The sequence below is a fragment of the Meleagris gallopavo genome, chromosome 1, assembly GCF_905368555.1.
Source record: "Meleagris gallopavo chromosome 1, MGAL_WU_HG_1.1, whole genome shotgun sequence".
Taxonomy (NCBI): domain Eukaryota; kingdom Metazoa; phylum Chordata; class Aves; order Galliformes; family Phasianidae; genus Meleagris; species Meleagris gallopavo.
In genome coordinates, this window is record NC_139404.1 from 32,269,196 (window position 1) to 32,288,585 (window position 19,390).

Consider the following 19,390-nt stretch of genomic DNA (forward strand, 5'->3'; position numbering starts at 1 on the left):
CTTACTCTTTTTGATAAAGTTGCCAGGAAAATATGTTAATAATGATGATTCTGAAACACAAAAACCCATCCAGTAAGAATTATTAGCTCTATGGTAGGTTTTTCTCTCGCCCAGGAATGGCTTACTGGAACAACATTCAGTTCATAGACAGTGAGCAAAATACTTCTACTTGTACTCAAAAATTTGTGTTAAAAGCACATAGCCTTGAGTACCCGTATTTAAATACCACTACTGATTCACATCTTTAGCAAAATAATGCTTTGAGAACCATCCCCAATTTACCAGCAATGTGTGACAATATACAAAGAATGTGCACTATGCGGGACTCTTATAGGGCTCTTTGTTAGCTAAGCATACTCATCTGTTCTGCGTCTCTGCAGTCAAGTCAAAAGCATTATCTGCTGGCATAGCTTTCTGCAAGTATACTCCAATGTTAATCATACAGAGCTTCCTGTAGAGGAGCTACACCAGCTCTCAGGCACCAAAGAAACATCTGCTTCACTAAGGGCAGCAATTTTTCTTGTGGAGTGCACTCCACATATTGGAGCGTACTCCAGAGAAATATCACACCACCCAGAAAGCACCCTAGAAGCAATACAGTCCCAGAGTGAATACAGACAAATGGAATCTGGCACTCAGATGTATGCTTACGTATATAGCACACATGGTAATTTAGACCTCTTATTGATTCCTAATGCATATTTTAATGGAAATACTTTTAAAATGATGCACTGATGTGTTGTAAGGTTTTTAGGGAACTTTATTTTAATTTCTATACTGAGGATACTGTATTTGGTGTACTGCATCTCATGAAATTTATAGATTCAATTAGATAAGCGTTGATTTCATTGTCACAGAAAATAACAATTTAAGTGCAAACCTCAATAGTTTCTACTTCAAGGATCTAGAGTGCTATTTTATTTGTTGGGTACTGCTTGCTGATTTTTGATACTTTAATAAAACCTTTTGGCATTGCTGTGGTTTCCCATTTTCTTACAATTACACAAACTACAAGTCCTTAATACAAATGCAGATCCTTATTAAACTTGTGAATATATGCAAAAAAAAAAAGTCTAAAGCACTGCAGTCCAACCTGCTGATTGTTAACAAGATGTAAAAGTGCCTTTTAAATTATCAAACAGTGTTTAATCTAAAAAAAAAGAAAAAAAAAAAAAAAAAAAAAAAAGCGTTAATTAAATAACATAACATATAAACATATTCATAACATATAAAAATTTGCCACAGGAAAACTGAATGGCAGCAATCTGCTTTCTTCTATGCTCCTAACTTTTCTGTTATACACAGTGTGCAGTTCTCCCAGAGTTAAATAAGTGAGTATTTACTCTGTTCCTTCTGTGGTTATTTGAACTGTACATTCTCTAAAATACATGAGCGTAGCCAGTAAATCCCATAGGGGGTTACTTGCTTTTAACCTACCTGATGGATTTACCAATATTGTGCAGCACTCTTCCTAGCTCTCTTTGCTCGTATTTTGAAACTTTGTGAGGAATCTAGAGCCAGGTAAAACCAATTCATCTGCAGAAGATGACATTTTATGATTTTGTATAGACAGAATGACCATAGCAAGATCACAACCTGAGGTGGATATTAAGTGCATTCTGTTGTGCCTTTCAGCTGCAGCTGGCCATTTGGATTGGCCCATAATTTTAGGCCAGCTGGATTAAGTTTAGGCTTGACTTTTCTCAAGCAGGATGAAGAACTCTCACTCCTGCACAAGTCAGAAGGGACACACGCCTGCTTGATAACCTGTGAAGACATGAGCCTTCCCAAGGAAACAATTGTCCCAGGAAACAATATGGCATATGAAGATTACCCAAAAGTTTATTTATCAGTAGGGTTGAGATTATCTCTGAAAGGAGCAAAACCGATGTGGGAGGTGTTGAGTGCATGGCTATGCTGAACAACATCCCGAGCATCTGCCCTCGTTCTATAGAACTCTGATTCACAAACGTGTCCAGGTTTCCATGATCTCATTATTCCCAGGTCATGCAGAGAAGGTGTTCTGTACCCTTTTTTTAATACTTCTGTGAAGATTTGAATCTAAGCTTCGAACTAAGGCTCCTGGGCAGCATGCCCGGTCTGTGTGACCTCAAAGAACCTGAAAAGGAAGGGATGAATCCAACCTTTTCCTTTTAAAGGAAACAAGTATTATCCTCACTTCATCAAACTGCAAAAACTAAACTGAGGAGGTATGACTTTGCACAGGGAGGACAAGGTGAAGGTGCACAAAAGAATTTAGGTCAGTAGCTGCTATCAAACACAAATAAACCTACCTGTAAGGATATAGTTGGAATGTAAGAATGTCTGGTTTGTGAGGATATCTGATTGATAGCTAGTCAGCAAACAAAATATAATAATAAAAGGAGAAGCAGTAGGTTAAACACACACATCTATAAACTGTAACAAACAGTACATAATTGAGGTCACACCAAAATCAGAGCTCTCAAGTCACTAGACTCTCCACGGGCCACTGGAGAAACTACTCAGGCATGACCTTGACCAGATTCAACCAGAACAGTGAAACTGGTAAGCAAGAGGGAAAAAGGTAATTAGAGAAAAGCGAAAACTTGATTTGGGATGTTTCAGCATGACTGTGGAATCAAGTTAAGTGTATTAAAAGATGCTTCAAGGGGATTGCAGGAGAACAGAATACCCAAGGAATGTTTGGTTCCAGGACAACAAGCAGGAAAAGGGAGAGATCAGTGGATCAGAGAGTCTAAGAGGAAGGATAAAAGGGGGCAGTTAAGTGCCAGCTGATTTCTGGTCATTGTGCTAGCCTGGCCAACCTCTGCATCTGATCACCACTGCTTGTCCTTTCTTCTTATTAAACACTATTTCTAGCTCTATTCCTAACTAATATCATTTCACCATATTGTTTCAGTTCTGTGTGGTTGATTTGCATAGCGAGTTTCAGTCAAGCTCAACTAACCACTGAGCAGGAGAAGACCTGCATGTGGAAAGGCCAGGGACAGAGATTGCAGCTGGATAAGAGATCAGTGTCCAAGCAAGGATACTGGACTGACTGGAAGTCCACACTATTATCTAATGAATCTTCAGCTGCAAGAATTACTGGAAATTGAGAGACTGTGGGTGTGTATAGGCCCGAGCAAATTTAAATCCTGAGCAGACTGAGAGGAGGGAGGGATTCAGCAATCTGTGTTGTGCATGGTTATGTGCATACTATGTGTATTTATAGATGCTGCCAAATGCAGTGGTCTCTTGCCTACACCAAGCTGTGCGGCTGGAAGTGTTTGTATTTATTTTGTGCATATTTGTACCCACAAAATACATGCCTGACCTTGCTACAGTCTGAGCCTGGAATTGGGACCAGCAGTGGCTTTGTCTGGCAGAGTGGGAGGAAAAACCTTGTGTCTTAAAATCCTCAGGATCTAACTTCCCTAAACACAACCAGAAGATCAGCTTCAAAATAAAAGTTCTTCTGGATGATAGTTCTGCATGTGTATGCCAATGTGATTTTATGATAAAGAGAAACCTGGCACGGCTGGGAATATAAGCATTAAGGTGAGTGAGAGGAGCTCCCAACCCAGAGCGAAACTGCATTGCCCAGTTAGTCTGTGTGCAGCACAGATGTTCTTCACCAGTTACCAGGTTAGTAAGGAGCATAGGTGAGAATAGAAATCCTTCCAATTCTACTGAAGATATCATGATATCAGGATTCCTTCCTGCAGAAGAAAAAGCAGTGCAGTATAGTTTTGTTAAAACTGCAAGGCACACATAAGCAGTGAGAGGATTACTGCAAAAAAATGAAACCAAACCAACAACAACATTGTTAATCTATTATAAAAACAACAACAAAACCACAGAGGAGAGCTCAGCTTACACACATCTAAGGGTAGATTAAAAAAAACAAACAAACAGACAAACAAAAACCAAACAAAAAACAGGTTGCTTATTACCGTATTATTGATAAGAGTGCAACACAGCACGACAGCAATTCCCCCATCACGTGGTCTGGACCACAGAGCCCATTATGCCTCCTCCTGCTCAGATCTCTGAGAAGGAAACCAGCTCATGCTGCTTCGCAGATTACTGCTCCTGTTTGCACACCAGCTCACGGAGCACTGGCTCGGGCATCTCTACAGTCTGCAGTGTAGATGCCCCAAAGTGCACACAGATCAGCCACGCTGCAATATTAAACTCTTCAGCTCACATTCTTAGATATTCCCAATGCATTTTTTGGTTGGAAATGTGAATGAAGCATGTTGAAATTCTAAGCCTACAAGCACCAATATTTCAAACAAACTCATTTGTGCACTTAGTGGTTGATCTACAGCCCACTAGAGACAATGGGAAGACTGCCATTAACTTCACATCAGGCTCATAAAAAATGAGGCAGATAACTCCCATTAATGTTAATGAGAGTCATGTATATAAATCACCTACCCGCTGATGGAAAAAGAAACCTTTTTCTGTTCTGCTTTTTACAGGGCTTCCACAGCCTGTGACGTTCACAGTCCTCCAATAGCATTTTGAAGACAAAAGATTTCCAGCAGCCATGCCTTTTTATTGATTTTGCTTTCTGTCAACATAAGTCAGGCTTTACACAGACAGAATACATTTAAGCATACAATCATACCAGTTTTAACATGGCCATGAACGGACTCAAAATTACAGTGAAGCTAATTCCAAGAACGCAAATAATTATTATTTCTCAAATTACTGTTGATGAACCACAATAAAAATTCTTTCTTTTCTTTTCAATTAACTTTAAAAAACAAGCATTAATTTTCCTAAATTTGCATTTTAACTGAAAAAGAGAATTATTTCTTTTTTACCAAAAAAGATGACTTTTTTCACTCCTATTTATGATTCCTTCATGTTGCCTTACCATCACACAGAATCCCCTGCTTTACAAAGAAGACCCATACAGACATACAGAAACACAGAATGGTGTAAAAAAGGTCCTATTTGTTTTAGATAACCTTTTCTCTTTACACAGTGGGTATGTCCTGAGAAAAAAGATGATATTAAAATAATTCTGCTGTAATATATTAGTATCTTGTGGGCTTTTTGGTAGCTTTTGTAGTTTAAAATTATTTTAATACTCATTATTTCTAAATAACAAAGAGCTTTCTGATGTTCAGTATTTTGTATTTTTAATTATATAAATCTATATGTAAAAAATGTAAAACAAATATTTAAAAAGATAAACTCACGTTTAAATTTTAGTGGAATTTTAATAGCTTTCTAGAGACTGCATTTTCTTGTACATTTCAATTATGATGAATAGTCAACATGCAGCACAGGAAAAATGAGCTTCCATTAACAACTTGTCACTAACAGGAGATATTAGGATTCCAGAAAGCACTGCAAATGGATTTTTAGTTTTCAAGACTAGACCTATGGCTGCTTTGCTCCACCAGGTTTAGTCTTTCTTTGGCTCCTTATGCTTAACTCCTTAACGTGGCACATTAATTTTAGCCTCTCATATGCTCACTCTTTCAGGACCCTGTGTCTAGAAATTTTGCCGCTCAAATAGCAAAGTGCAAGCTTTCCATCATTCTAATAGTTAAATAATGGCAAGGCTATGCAATTGAAACAGCATGAAAGGTCACCTTGACAATACTCTGACTGGTAAAAAGTAGCTTAAGGCATCACAGCTCCTTATTGTGAATGAGTCAACCGACTTTATGACTATTCATGGGATTTTAATAATTTTCAAGTTTGACACAAAGCAAGTAATGCCGTTTTGGAATTGTTGCTGACATTCAAAAACATCAAATATAAAGACAATATTTATTAAGCATGTTTTTGACTATATCGAGCAACAGCAAAGCAGGGACAGAAGGGTGTTTGAACAAATGATAAATCTTCTGGAATGGCTGGCATGGGTACTCAGTATGAAATTTAAACCTGAGGAGAAATCTATAAAAAGCTGAAATCACCAGCAGTGTTCTCAGAAATCTCTACTTTCAGGATGTAAAGAGCATTGGCACGGAGTAGATATTGCACAAGGACTTTGAGAAGATTGGAATTTGCCTTTCATAAATTGCCTTAGGTATGCATTTTATGGTAGGACAAGAGCAGGGCTGAATTTCATGTGCTGCTCTGTTGGAGGTGGGACCAAGATCACATTATTTCCAGACTCAGCAAAGCCATATGATATCTGGTGAAAATGTAAAGGAGATTCAATTTTTTGCCATCTACATTTTGTTCTTACCTGAGCTCTCGATATCTAGTATAGAATCATATGCCCTTTTATCTAGGTCTTCACATGAACTGAAACCTAATTTTCTAAATTATAGAGTTAGCATGCTGAAAACCAGATATGCCCAGAGAATAGCAAAAAAAGAGGTGCTAACAAGGCACAAAATGTCTTGTCCTTCCTTATTGTTTTCCTTTTCATAACTGCTAATTGCACAATAAGATCCTCCTGCCATATGCTTTAACAAAACATGAGGTAAAATCCAGACTATATGGATTTGGCTAATAAACACATTATTAACCTTAGTCTAGATAAGTTAGCCTTTTAACTCTTGTCTTTTGGTATATCTATATATTTCCTTCCAAAGACATAAAAATGGAGAATATAACTGACACTTTCTTGCTCAAGTCAATGGGAACATTAGCTAAGGCCCTGAATTTGGAATTCCTGGATACTTCATGCATGCATCAATACGTAAGGATCGATCTTTCAAGTAGCTATTAAACTTTTATATTAATATTACTACTGCACAAATTTCTGTATAATGAAATTTGAATCAAAGCACAGGGCTGGGTATTATGAATGACAGAACACAATCTTACACACAGGAGCTATAACTTCCTTTACTGAAGGTCTGGCTGCTTGCTTGAGAATGATTAAATCAGTAGATTTTCAAGGCTCTTAATACTTCATCATCTAGTTTCTAGTGCTGGCACTGACAGAATGGAAAACCAAAACATGCTAATGAAAGTCTCACAGTGCAAACAGAACTTTTCTGCAGTGACTAAAAAGTCACCAACAGGTGACAGTATCTTAACAGGTGCTGCAAGTAAATGACAGAGAGGCTAACACAGATATAGAATAAGAGGGTAAACTGTAACAGGGTGAACAAATAAGAAGCAGCAAAATACATCATTTATGCACGTTGTTCAGATTGCTGCAAAATAATGAATTTTAAACTTTTACCTAATGACAAGCATTTATCCTGTAGCAACCAGAAAAAAATAAACACATGGAACAAATAGGGTTGATAGTTTAAGAGAAGAGCATGTAGTAATGCATGTTTTTGCTCTCTGCTGAGGCTTATGAGAACTACTGTGCTCTGAAAGGTGCAGAGCAAGCTGCACTGTTTGCTGGCAGCATACCACTCTGCTCTAACATAGAACAGTACACCAATGCAATCTAATTTCAGCAGTAATAGAAGAGGGTTGGATCTATATTACTGGAAGCTCTCTCTCAAGGCATGACGCCAAATCTTGACTTTAGACAGCATTGCTAGCATGTGTGTGCACATTCACATGCATATACCTCCACTGTAAATGCTATCTTGACAGCGGTTTTGTATCTCTACTTAGAAAGACAGCAATCTATATAGAAATATGCTGTGGTCATATCCGACATTTCTAAGGCCTGTAGGGTTATCTATGCTCTTCCTTGGAGTCCTTCCAGTATTCATTTCAGTATCACCGAATCATATTTGATTCTGATACATGCACCAAGTGATCTCTTGTCAGAATTGTTTCTTTCACAGCTGGGTAACAAGGTGATAGGTGGTATCTCTATGTGATAGGCCACATTTTACCAACTGCAGCAGTAAAGTCACAGTGTTCCCATCCACGAACCTATCCAACTTTCATCAGTCCACTGAATATGTTTTACTAGTGCTCACCTTCACCTCTGGGACACTTTACAGCACCCCAGATGTTCCCTATTAAAATCAGCTTTACTGAGACACAAATAATAAAAAGGTTACCATAAAACAGGAAAGAGACACAATATAATTTTTAAAAAATCACAAACTTTTGAATGCTTTGAATTCATCTACTATTAGATTATTTTTCTTCTACTGAATGATAAGGATAAGTAATTAATTATTAATATCCAGTAGTCATTAAAAGAACTGGGTATAGATCCCTGTTCACCAGAGAATTGAGCTGGATGAAAACAACTTTATTCTTTGAGTGTGAAAGAAACAAACAAGACAGTTCTAAAAGCCACTATTTTGACACTTAAATCCACAGACAAAGACCTGATCTTGCTAACATTTACATGGGTTGAAACTTTGACTTCTGGCCATTTCTATTAGTGAAAGAAAAATTACACAGATATAGTTTAACTAAATACTTAGGAAAATAATGGAGGAAATATAGAGTTGACCTCAATTTAGGAGGAGAATTCCTACTAGCATTCCTAAAGCCAGACTTCAACCCATCTTGTACGAATGTCTGTGAATGCTAAGATAATAGCTCCATAAATGTTGATTTTCCGATGAAGTGGGAAGAATGAGTTTTAACTTAATGTACTACGTTCGCCTGTGCAGAAAGGTCTTCTATAATATAAATTTAAATATACAATCTGTTTTACAATGTTTTCCATCATCTTTTCTCTCCATATGTTCTCCCACTAGGAATCTAATGAGTTCTACATATGAGGGATGACAAGGGAATATGCCTGAGAAATAATTCGAGCAATTACGACATATGGAGGCATTGTTTTTGAGTTGCTTCTGCCATGAACATTAGGCAGAGCATCTGGGACCAAATTCTGTCTACCTGCCCATGGACAGTAGCAAAACCATCATCTGCCATTTGTAAATTCTGCTGAGGTAATCTGCCATACAGAGAGGACCATTTCATCAGCTTTATGATCAGAGAGCATATTGAAACACAGGCCATTTATACTTAGAGAAAAACGTTCCTATTCAGATAAAACAGTTTGAGCTGGAAAACATTCTAAAAGCTAATGATAGAGAATCATCATTTCTCTTTTTCTTTTATCTCCAAAGAAAAACTACAAAGAGCCCATATTCAGTTCCAGGCCATTATTTATAAAAGAAACTTTTCTCATCACTGATGAAGTTTGGTAAGAACTGACTCTCCCAGCTAAAGAGAAAATTACTGAAGAAAAATAGAAAGAACAAAAAAGACTCAAACTCTAAACTGGTAATGGGAAGAATTATATTCTATACATCCAAATATTGGCAAGACATCCAGTGTTAAAAATAAAGAGAGAAACAGAGAAAACAAGAGCTCCCTTATAAGGAGACATAGTGAGCAAAACAACTACCATACATTTTGAATGATCTGGATACAAAGATCTAACTACAAAGACATAAAGCTAGAGAATTTAAGATCAGTTTTTGACATGTTTGTTCTAACAGTAAGGAGAAAAGACTGAGAAATTCAACCAATATGCTGACACAGTGTAAACCTGCAACTGCGCCTATTTCGTCATTTCCAAGAAAAATCTCTCAGCAATGTAAATAACATTAGTATTTTTACTTTTTTTCCCATTATGCATTGCTGAATTTTAAGAAAAGTAATACATCCTGAAGTGCAGGGTCTTTAGTGTTTCTCAATGGTATTGTAGAGAAAAGAATGGCCCTGTTGTTACAGAAGGTCTACACAGACTTTTATAGTTATGAACATAAGCATAATTTAAAGAGCTAATATAGAACATTGGCAAGATTACATATGGACAATAATACTTTTATTACACAAACTATTTTTCAACTTAGTTGGACAATAAACTGTTTTCAGAAGTAAAAGCTGGCTATAGCTCAAGGCTTTCAGTCATGGCTAATATTGATCTGATGAGTTATATTTAATCAAGAAAATCTGCGATCAAAGAACAACAGGAATTCACTTCCCATTGCCACATAACAGTACCTGAATGGTAGTAAAGAGGATTTGAAAACAGAGAGAAAGTTGTTTAATCATTAACCTCAACAAGGACAAGTACATGAATTTTGATTTGCTCATTCAGAATTTTCTGAGCAAAATACTGGACACAAAATTTTGAAGGCTTTATCCAAGGCACTTTGCCCTTTCTACAATCTAGTTTTGAGCAAATCCCAGGAACACGAAACAGATCTTTACACCCCTCTAGAGAACAGAACCAAGGACTTGCTGTCACCACCATAAAAAGCCCCAGCCTGGACTTCTGTAAGTTGCTGCCTGTATGCAGGATCCACATCCCCATAATCTCCATCTCTGGTAATGAAACCACGCTACAATGGTTTTGCCTAGCCTGGCATCCCACTGATAGTAGTCTGAGAAAGAGCAGTCATTCCTCTGTAGAATTTTTCTCAGCTGACACAAGCAATGGTCCTCCTGCCAGAGGCTCTAAATTTAATTTTGGATTAAGAGATGTTGGCAACATTTGTCATCACTTGTCAAAATAAACTTGTGGGAAATTCACCCTTTTTATATACTAGCTCTTGTAATCACCACATAAGAAATGCAGATGAATACAGAAGACGCAAAACAACCAGCCATGGAAGGCATTTTTCCTGAAATATTCACAATGACAGTAAAGTGGTAGCAGAAAATTATGTACAGGAACATGATCAAAGATGTAACAGTGTAAATATTTCCTAATGCTATAAAAGAATAAACAGAAAAGTTTTTCAGGATACAAACTGTGTTATGAACACTGATCAAGTGATTAGGTAATTCTCATTATTTAATATCATTTAAATAATGTGAAATCATTTATTGCTATCCCATTGTTCAGGCGTGACATGTTTGATTACAAAGCAATCTAACCATTGGCAAAAAAAAAAAAAGAGATAAAGGCAATACTGCTATTACAAACCAAGACTGTGTCCTTTTCCCTTGTCTATATCTTTGTTAACAACCTATTTGTAAAATTCAAGTCATGAAGGAGGAGGCAGTAAATCAGCAAAAAAGAATGCCAATCACGTCTTTCTGCTTGGGTGTTATAGACAGTCATGCATTACCTGAATAGTTATAAAAGTCTGCTGTACAATCATAATTAGGAAAATGAAAACAGCAACAACAACAACAAATAACCTGCATATACTTTCAAAATAATAAACTTTATAATAGGTATTTTGTTCTAAAGTATATCTGATGCAGATTTTTGAAATGTTTTTTTTTTTTAAGCTCTATTTCATATTTATTAGATCTGGCTTGGAATTTTTATCATTAAAACTCACATCAGGATTTCCTTTTCATTTTGTTGAGCTGACCCAATACATTTCATTTTGAAAGATTTGAACAAAGCAGTCAGTTTTCTTTCCATTACTGCACTCTCACACAAAACTGCAGACAGAGACCACATATTCTCTAATGATTCAGAGCTCTTGATGACTACTGAGTTTGAAAGGACACATGGATTTCCCTCTGATCTTTATGCCTGATCATGTTCTTATTCAAATGTATATCAAATAAACTTGGAAGCAGAATATAAGGAATAAAGGAGAAAATGAAAAATAATTCATTTCCAGACACCCACAATGTGAATGTCCATAGCTGACATAGTCACCTCAATTTTCAAAGACACCACTACTAAAACAGACACTGTGGAAGGCCGAACTATGGTTCCCACATTTCCCTGGGATTGACCAGCAGAGTTCACTGGTTTTATTTTTTTAAAACAGTTTAATAAATTAAACCAAACATTACCATTTTAGGAATGTCTGTTATGACTTTTTCAGGAAGACTGTGGGGGAAAAAAACAGTGTTTGTATTCAGCCTAACCTAAAAAGAACAGTGCACCCACCTGAATTTCCCATGACAGTGCTAGAACAGTTGCATTAGATCAATTTCCTTTGCAGAAAGATCTTTCAAACTAGTGGGAGATCTATTGAATAAGTACAAAATTAATAAAACCTTTGAAGTTCTCACTCACTGAACAAAATTATTTTGTTCTATCTGTAAACAAGATAGATCTTCAAAGTTCACATTCATTCAGGGAACTCTGTTTTATATCACAATTTTATTCACTTGTTATGAATTATCACAACATTAATCTACTACAGATATTCTATTCGGTATATTTGAAAATCCATTTATTTTCACTTATTGATATGCATGTGTTACACTTGTATATAATACAGTATTTTCAGTGTTGGTTTAAGAACAAAGGAACAAATAAAATGATATTGAGAAGCATGATGCAGACTTTCGAGCAAAGACAGTTCATATCAGATTTTACAAAACACCACATTAATACTTTGCACTGTCCTAGTCTTTTTAAGATGCTACCTTCCATCCTGCATTAGCACATCCTCCATCAGCACAAATCCATTCAATACTAATCCATCCTAAAATACCAAGATACCTAATTGCTGCTACAAACAGTTTATCCTAATTAAATTTCAATCAGAAAAGAATATTTTTCCCTGACAACATTTTTTATTATTTCTCAGCAGAATGATAGAAGATACTTCTCAATTTTATTCCCAACAATCATTTATTTTAAGATCTCCTGTGCAGTAATACAACAGAGGTAATGAAATGGTTTTGGAACAGCCAGGGATACCATGACAGGCGGATCTCTCCAAAGTATGCAACATCATGAAACTTTATATGTAACAACCTTGCCGTGTCAATAGCTCGTAATGAAAAAATCATTTTCATCCTTTTCAGAGTTTGGTAACCACACAGGACTTTTAAATAAGTTTCCTCCTATATATTTTTTGCCTATCATTAAGTTTGTGTGCTTTTCATTTAATGCACCAAAGCGTACAGTCAGAACTCTCTCACTCTCAGTTAGCATGCTTATGTAGTGTCATTAAAAGGAATTGCCAGATTTTTGTTGTATCAGTATTACAGATGGCACAATATACACTAAATGAAGTATAAAATTATACATTCTGTAATAACTTAGAAAAAAAGTTCATAGATGCTTAAGGCCTTTAAATATGGAGGTTTTTTCATGTAACAGCACATCACAAGGCTCAAAAAATTGCTACTGAAATAGAAAATTAAAAAAAGAAAATGTGATTTTGGCACAGATTAGGTTTGAATTTGAGGACAGTAAGCAAGCAAAATACTCATGAACCCTATATCTAGGAGGGCACTAGGACATTTTTCCTTTATAGCAATCAATCTGAGCAGACATCTACATAAGCATCCAACAGTACTTAGTTTCAAGCAAGAGATTTTATTTTTCACTGAAAAGAGAAAATTTCTGAATGATTACCACCCAATTTCATAATTGAAAAACTCATTTACATCCCTGCCTACTTTTATAAAAAATGGATGAAATACTTTCCTTGACTGCTTACCATGAATTTCAATGATTTAAAGGTTGGGAACACTTGCCTCCTTCAAAGTAAATTGAAATATATATCTTAAAGGTATAAAATGCTTTATAATGGAAGTGGTAATTGAGTTTTGACCACTACTTTTTTTAACTGCCAAGTAGCTGCAGTAGTTGGTTAGCCTTAGGGAAACATGTCAACCCGACTATACATTCTAATATGACTGATGTATTCAGATAACTATTACTTGTCAACAATAATTATTAACAATGGGTATATATTTCCATTCCTATAACAAAAGCAACTTCAAGATGTTGAAATATGTACCCTTTAGAGCTCCAAGATTAGATTACAAATAAAAATGTCTAAAATTGTGCCATGCCAGAGGACAATTTCTGCAATGGAAATTTAATTAAAGCATTGTGCAGTCCCACCAGCAATAGAAATGTGGAACAGAGATCATTTTAGAGGGGAGGAACCAATACATTTTGGAGATTGACTTCATCAGGATGAAATGCCACCAGTCTGGAAAGGAGAATCCGAACGATTGCTGATTTTCTGCACCTTTCAAAAACCATCTCTTGAGATTACAGCTGCAAATTCCTCTGCAAGTGCAATTTTACAAGTGTACACAGTTCAATCAGTTGAAATCTTTGTGACACAGAAGTTCAAAATAACTTTCCAGTAGTTTTGATCTCAAGGCTGTTGTTGATTACAAACCAGGTTCTCATTGAAACAATTGATTCTGAAGGAACACCCCAGCAGTACAAAATTTCACTTCAAGGATTGCCTGGAGAAATGAAATTCCTATGTGTTGTATTTAACATTATCAGCCTTGAGACTGACTTGATTTGTCTTTAGCTATCGGGTTACCTGCAAAGAAAAAAGAAAATCAGAAAATCAAAACTGTACATAGAGAATCTACTTCTGAAGTCCTGGAAACTGAAGCTGAAATATAAGTTCTCTGTCCAGAAAAGCTGTTTCAATTGTTTATAAAGAAGTGAATAATTCCCACTGATAGTGAATGGGGATGCTCTCCAAGTTACACTGCGTTATTAAGTGCTTCGTTGGAATTTGACTTAAAAAGGAAACACTCAAATGTGACCATTCTTAAAAATATAATTAAAAAAAACTAAAGGTCACAAAGAGCATTGGGTTTAAGGAAACTTTCCACGTTTTGTTCATCCTTTTCAGTGTTAGGATTTCTGAATGGTAAAAACAATGCCTTTAAAATGTTAGCAATTGGGTTCTGGAGACGTATTCATCTATTCTTTGCATGCCACATGAAAATGCAATGTTCTGTTAAGTGCTAAATATATTCTAGCAAACAGAAACCACTTAGTGGTGAAAAAGGACAAAAGCCATGCATACATAAACAAAAGCTATATCTTTCCTGTTATTTGCAAGGTATAAAATAATTCAAGGAGTTCACTTAGAGTGATTTCACCCAACATAACGTGAAACGAGTGAAAGAGAAGGATCATATAGAAAGAGTGGGAGGCAAAGCATTTCACAATAATTGGACTTTTCTCGTGTCTAACTCAGGTTTTACATATTAAAAGAAAAAACGTCCATCATAGAAACATAATTTTGAGGAATATTTCTGCTGTGTCAGTGGGTACAATTAATGATCATGTAACATTTTAATATCCAATTGTGTCAGGGGACAACATCCCAACTCACGATGAACAACCTAATTGGATTGGCCACAATAACACCTTATGACAGACATCAAGGGGCATATGCTCTTCATTTTGATCTCAGAGGGAAGGGTCATGCTCTGTAATGATGAAACATTCTTTTGCCCTCAGCAAAAGTGTTTGCACACAGCTCTCATCAGCTCTGCAGAGCACAAACATAGAGCAGAATATTAAAAAGACTGTTCTAGGAGTTCATTACTTCAGTTGTTTCTAGGAACAGCAATTAGGAAGGCAATAATAAAATTGTGCTTTGTGGTTTTTATAATACCAAAGATATATTTATTACACTTTTATTTTTAGTTCTTGATGTTGGAAACTGCCTCATGTGATCCTTTCTGTAATGGAAGATTGCCTGAAACAATAATGGAGAATTAATTTAAAAGCCAGGCAACATATATCTATACCCTGCAACAAAGCTTAAAATGCTGACACAGCAACTAATTGGTTTTGTTTGTTTATTTGTGTGTGTTTGTTATTGCAACAAGCTGGAATTCTACTCATGGACCCAAATGCCACTGGGATGCATACTGTAAGATATACATCTTCTGATCCTATCTGCAGGTGGAATCTTATTAGCTTCACTTGATATATAAACATATATAAAAAACTGTGGTAAATCATCTGATGCAAAACACACTGAAAACAGATAAAAAGAAATGAGACTCCTAAAGGGATCAAGTAGATACAGGGCCAAAGTAACTTACATTTCTTTATCACAGAGTATATCAGAACAAAAGAAGAACCAGAGGAAGGTTTCATCACAGACGCAACTGGAAAGGCACAGTCACAGGAACTCATCTGAATTCCTTTTCTACCCACATCCACAGAGAGTAAGTCTTTGTTACTGAAAAGGGAGGACGTAAGCTCTCTTTTTAGAGATGAAGTTGACCATGAGCCAGCAATATGCCCTTGTGGCAAAGAATGCTAATGGTATCCTGATATGCATTAAGCAAAGTCAATAGAATCATAGAATCGTTTGAGTTGGAAGGGATCCTAAAAGGTCATCCTGTCCTACTCTTCTGCAATGAATGACCTACAGCTAGAACATCTTGCTCAGAGCTCCATCCAGCCTGATCCTGAGTGTCTCCAGTGATGAAGAATCCACTACTTATCTGGGCAACTTGTTCCAATGCCTCACCACCCTTATCATAAACACTTCTTCCTTATATCCAGCCTTATCTTCCCTCTTATAGTTTGAAGCTATTTTCCCTTGTCTTATCACAAGGGATCTTGATAACAAGTCTGTCCCTTCCATTTCTATAGCCTCCCTTAAGGTATAGAAATATCTGTCAATTTCCCATATCTAGCTCTACAACTGTGTGGTGAGAATATCCCTATACAATCAACATGCACTGTTACAGTGAATAAGTGACGTAAAGAAAAATGACTTATAGCCATTCAAATCCTTGCTTTATAGAAGGTGTCTAACAATACACAAAGGTCATGTTGCTTATACAGTCTGCATAGGAAGTCAGGTTTTATATTCCTACTTTTTACAGTTACATGATTGGAGTTTTTACCTCCTCTCCTTTGCCAGAATTGCTTTATTCTACCTGCTGTACATTTTTTTTTTCCCCTTAATGTAGAGATTACACACTGCTACTCTGAGTAACACACATAGTGGTTCATATTTTCCTCTATGTAGGAAGGTAATACTTGTTATGAGCAAGCACACACCAGCTATTAACATTAATGGAAGTTATATATCCATACACATTAGGGAGAGAACAGACCTCTCAGATGTTAAAGGCAATTTCATAAAGAAGCAGGGAAATTTTAGCTAATATGTAGTGATGTTATTCCTAGAAATGCCTAATCTGGGACAAAATAAAAGCTATAGGACTTGAGTAGCTGTGAAAAAAAGTATTGTGCCAAAGGTCTTCTTAACAAAACAGGAACTGAGAACACCATGTGTCTGATCTCTAAAATCCTAAGAGAACAGTAACACACTGAATGGGTGCAAGTCAAGTCTAATCAATTTTTCAGTGAATAATTAATATGCATGAAAATTAACTTTGCTGCTGCTTAACAACACAAATGAAAAAAGTACATAGAACCTTAAGCATCGTAGGTATTGATTTGAATTAATTTGTTCATTCTTGGAACATAATTACTCCCTTTATGCTAATATATTTTTCACACGGTTATTATGTCATAAATACAGTACATTAGTCTCTCTTCACTTTCTTGTACTAAATGTGCAATTAAAGTATAATTACTCTGCAATTGCAGACTTTTTAATTTAAATTAGTGAGTGGCTGCTATAAATTGGTTGTAATTGTATGTGAACTCATTTTATTTTAAAACAATAATATAAAATTAAATATATCTGGTTTTCCACATTTCCTCTGCTAATGTTCCTACAAGATTCAGTTCTTGGGTAGAACATTTTTGCCAGTGTGATCCAGAATGAACCAGAAAAGAGGAGTTCTCAAAGGCAGCACATTAGAAAAGCTATCAGATCAAGAGATTTTCTGGTCAGCTCCTGGTCAGTGATACCACAAACATGTGAAAACCGTTCTCACTTGTGAAATTCCCACAGCTGATGAATACAGCAGATAACGTGTTCTGCTCCATCAGAATAGGTTTCTGGTTAAAAAAAAAAAAAAAAAGACTATCACTTTTACTCAAGATATTCTTCTGCCTTAAAAGAGGAAGGAGAAAATTCAAGACTATAGGATGAAAAGCATGGCTGAGTGAATGTTCTCTATGTGAGAAAGCAGTTTTAATAACTGTCATAAACCTAAGCATCAAAGTTACAGAGTGTCAATAAGGCACAGCACAATTCTTCTATTTTTTCAGAGAAATAAATATATTAAATATATCCTAAGTACATAATAGTTTATACACACAAATGAGGTATAAACATAATCACTAACTAATTAGTAATGTTTTCAGAAAATAGATATTATAAAATAAATTTAAGTCAGTGTGTGGTGGAACATTTCATAACACAAATTTTTACATTACTAATTTTTCGACTGGTAGATCTATCTTTTTTGTTCTGTGTTCATCACATCTCATACATAAAATCCATATTAAAAAGAAAAAAAAAAGAGTTTGTAAATTTAGCACTTGAAACTTAGGAACTTCCATTCTGTGGGCGCCCTTGCAAGAAGGACACCCATTCTGGCTTTTAGCCAAAGAATTCATATAAATATGAGAGTCAGGAAGAATTTAATACTTAATGTTTTATTATCGCCAAGTTTTGTTTTCTCTTCAATTATAATTTTTCCATCAACTATATAGTATACGATTATGTGTATGGTCACAGCATGAATGTTGTCTGAGCATACTGAAAAATCATCAAGCTATCTTTTTTCAGGTATGTAAGGCAGAGAAAGGGAATTACATATGTTTAATAGTCAGTAGTTCACCCTGTGCTTCGTGGAATTGCATTAGACAAGAAAAACTTCTTGGCACCCCTACATTCTTCTGCATAATTTTAAAAGCCTGTAAGAATACAAAAATGGCATGGGGGTTTCTTAAAAAATAAAAAGACTTTCAGAAATATATTTAATGGACAACATGAGACAAGCTAAGTACAGGGAGCATCACAAGAATCCCTTAAATTCTTAAATTCTTGTACAAAGAGACACATTACAAAAATCCCTAGCTATGAGTTGTCCTCAGAAACATGTCCTGGAGACAAGATAGAGATCTTGTACCAATATAGTCCTTATTTGTATGCAGTACAATTTTGTGTCCTTACTTTTACATTCTTTCTCATACTGAACATAAACGAAGCACACACACACACCAAAAAAAAGAAAAAAAATGATAAAACAGAATCAGTGAAGTAGTATTTTAGTAAACCTTTCCTAAAATAGGATAGGTTTGAAGAAAGTTATTTCAGTCATATTTTTTCATGAAAAAAAAATCAACCTATTTTGGTAGTGAAAGCTTAATATGGACATTACAATGAAAAATGGATGTGCCCATATAACCAAAATCAAATATCTGTCAATTGTTTTTTTTTCCTCTTATGCACCTTGCATATGAAGGTCCAAGCTGGAAATAAATATTTTGAACAGATGGAAGCTCATTATTTCCTGGAGCTTCAAAATCCATACAGCATGTTTGTTATGCACTGTTATTCATACGTGGCTTGTTAAAGCAAGTGACATTTTGCATTGCCACTTGTACATTTTTGTTGACGAAATATTCTATACTTGCAACATACTACCTTGTACCTGTGATACTTCAAATTACTTAGCAAATCTTAACAGAGGACAGGCTGACAATTTCCTCAGAACATGAGAATCCTGTATTTTGTTTTCTACATTAAGGAACAGACAAAGGACAGACAAAGAGAGTGGTTAAGGATATGTTTGCAATAGGGTATCCATATTCATGTGCATTTAACAGTAGATAGGTGTAGATTTATGTGTCCATAATAGATAACCAATTTTTGAGGGACAGAAGAAATCATTTCAAAAGTTTGAGTAAGGTTGAAGTGATTCATTTGTACTTTAGAAGTATGCTTGATAA

At 35.7% G+C, this 19,390-nt stretch overlaps 1 protein-coding gene across 8 annotated transcripts in view; it reads right to left on the reverse strand.

The window, feature by feature from the left end:
* Nucleotides 1–11,975: 11,975 nt before the first annotated feature.
* TAFA2 (TAFA chemokine like family member 2) overlaps nucleotides 11,976–19,390 on the reverse strand; it is a 186,938-nt gene continuing 179,523 nt past the window's right edge. For all 8 annotated transcript variants that reach the window (XM_085220218.1, XM_085220227.1, XM_085220252.1 and 5 more), the window contains one exon: nucleotides 11,976–14,072. Coding sequence is in view for 1 of the 8 variants with exons in the window: in XM_085220252.1 (XP_085076378.1) it covers nucleotides 14,061–14,072 (12 nt within the window). In the remaining 7 variants the exon portion in view is untranslated. The remainder of the gene's footprint in view (nucleotides 14,073–19,390) is intronic.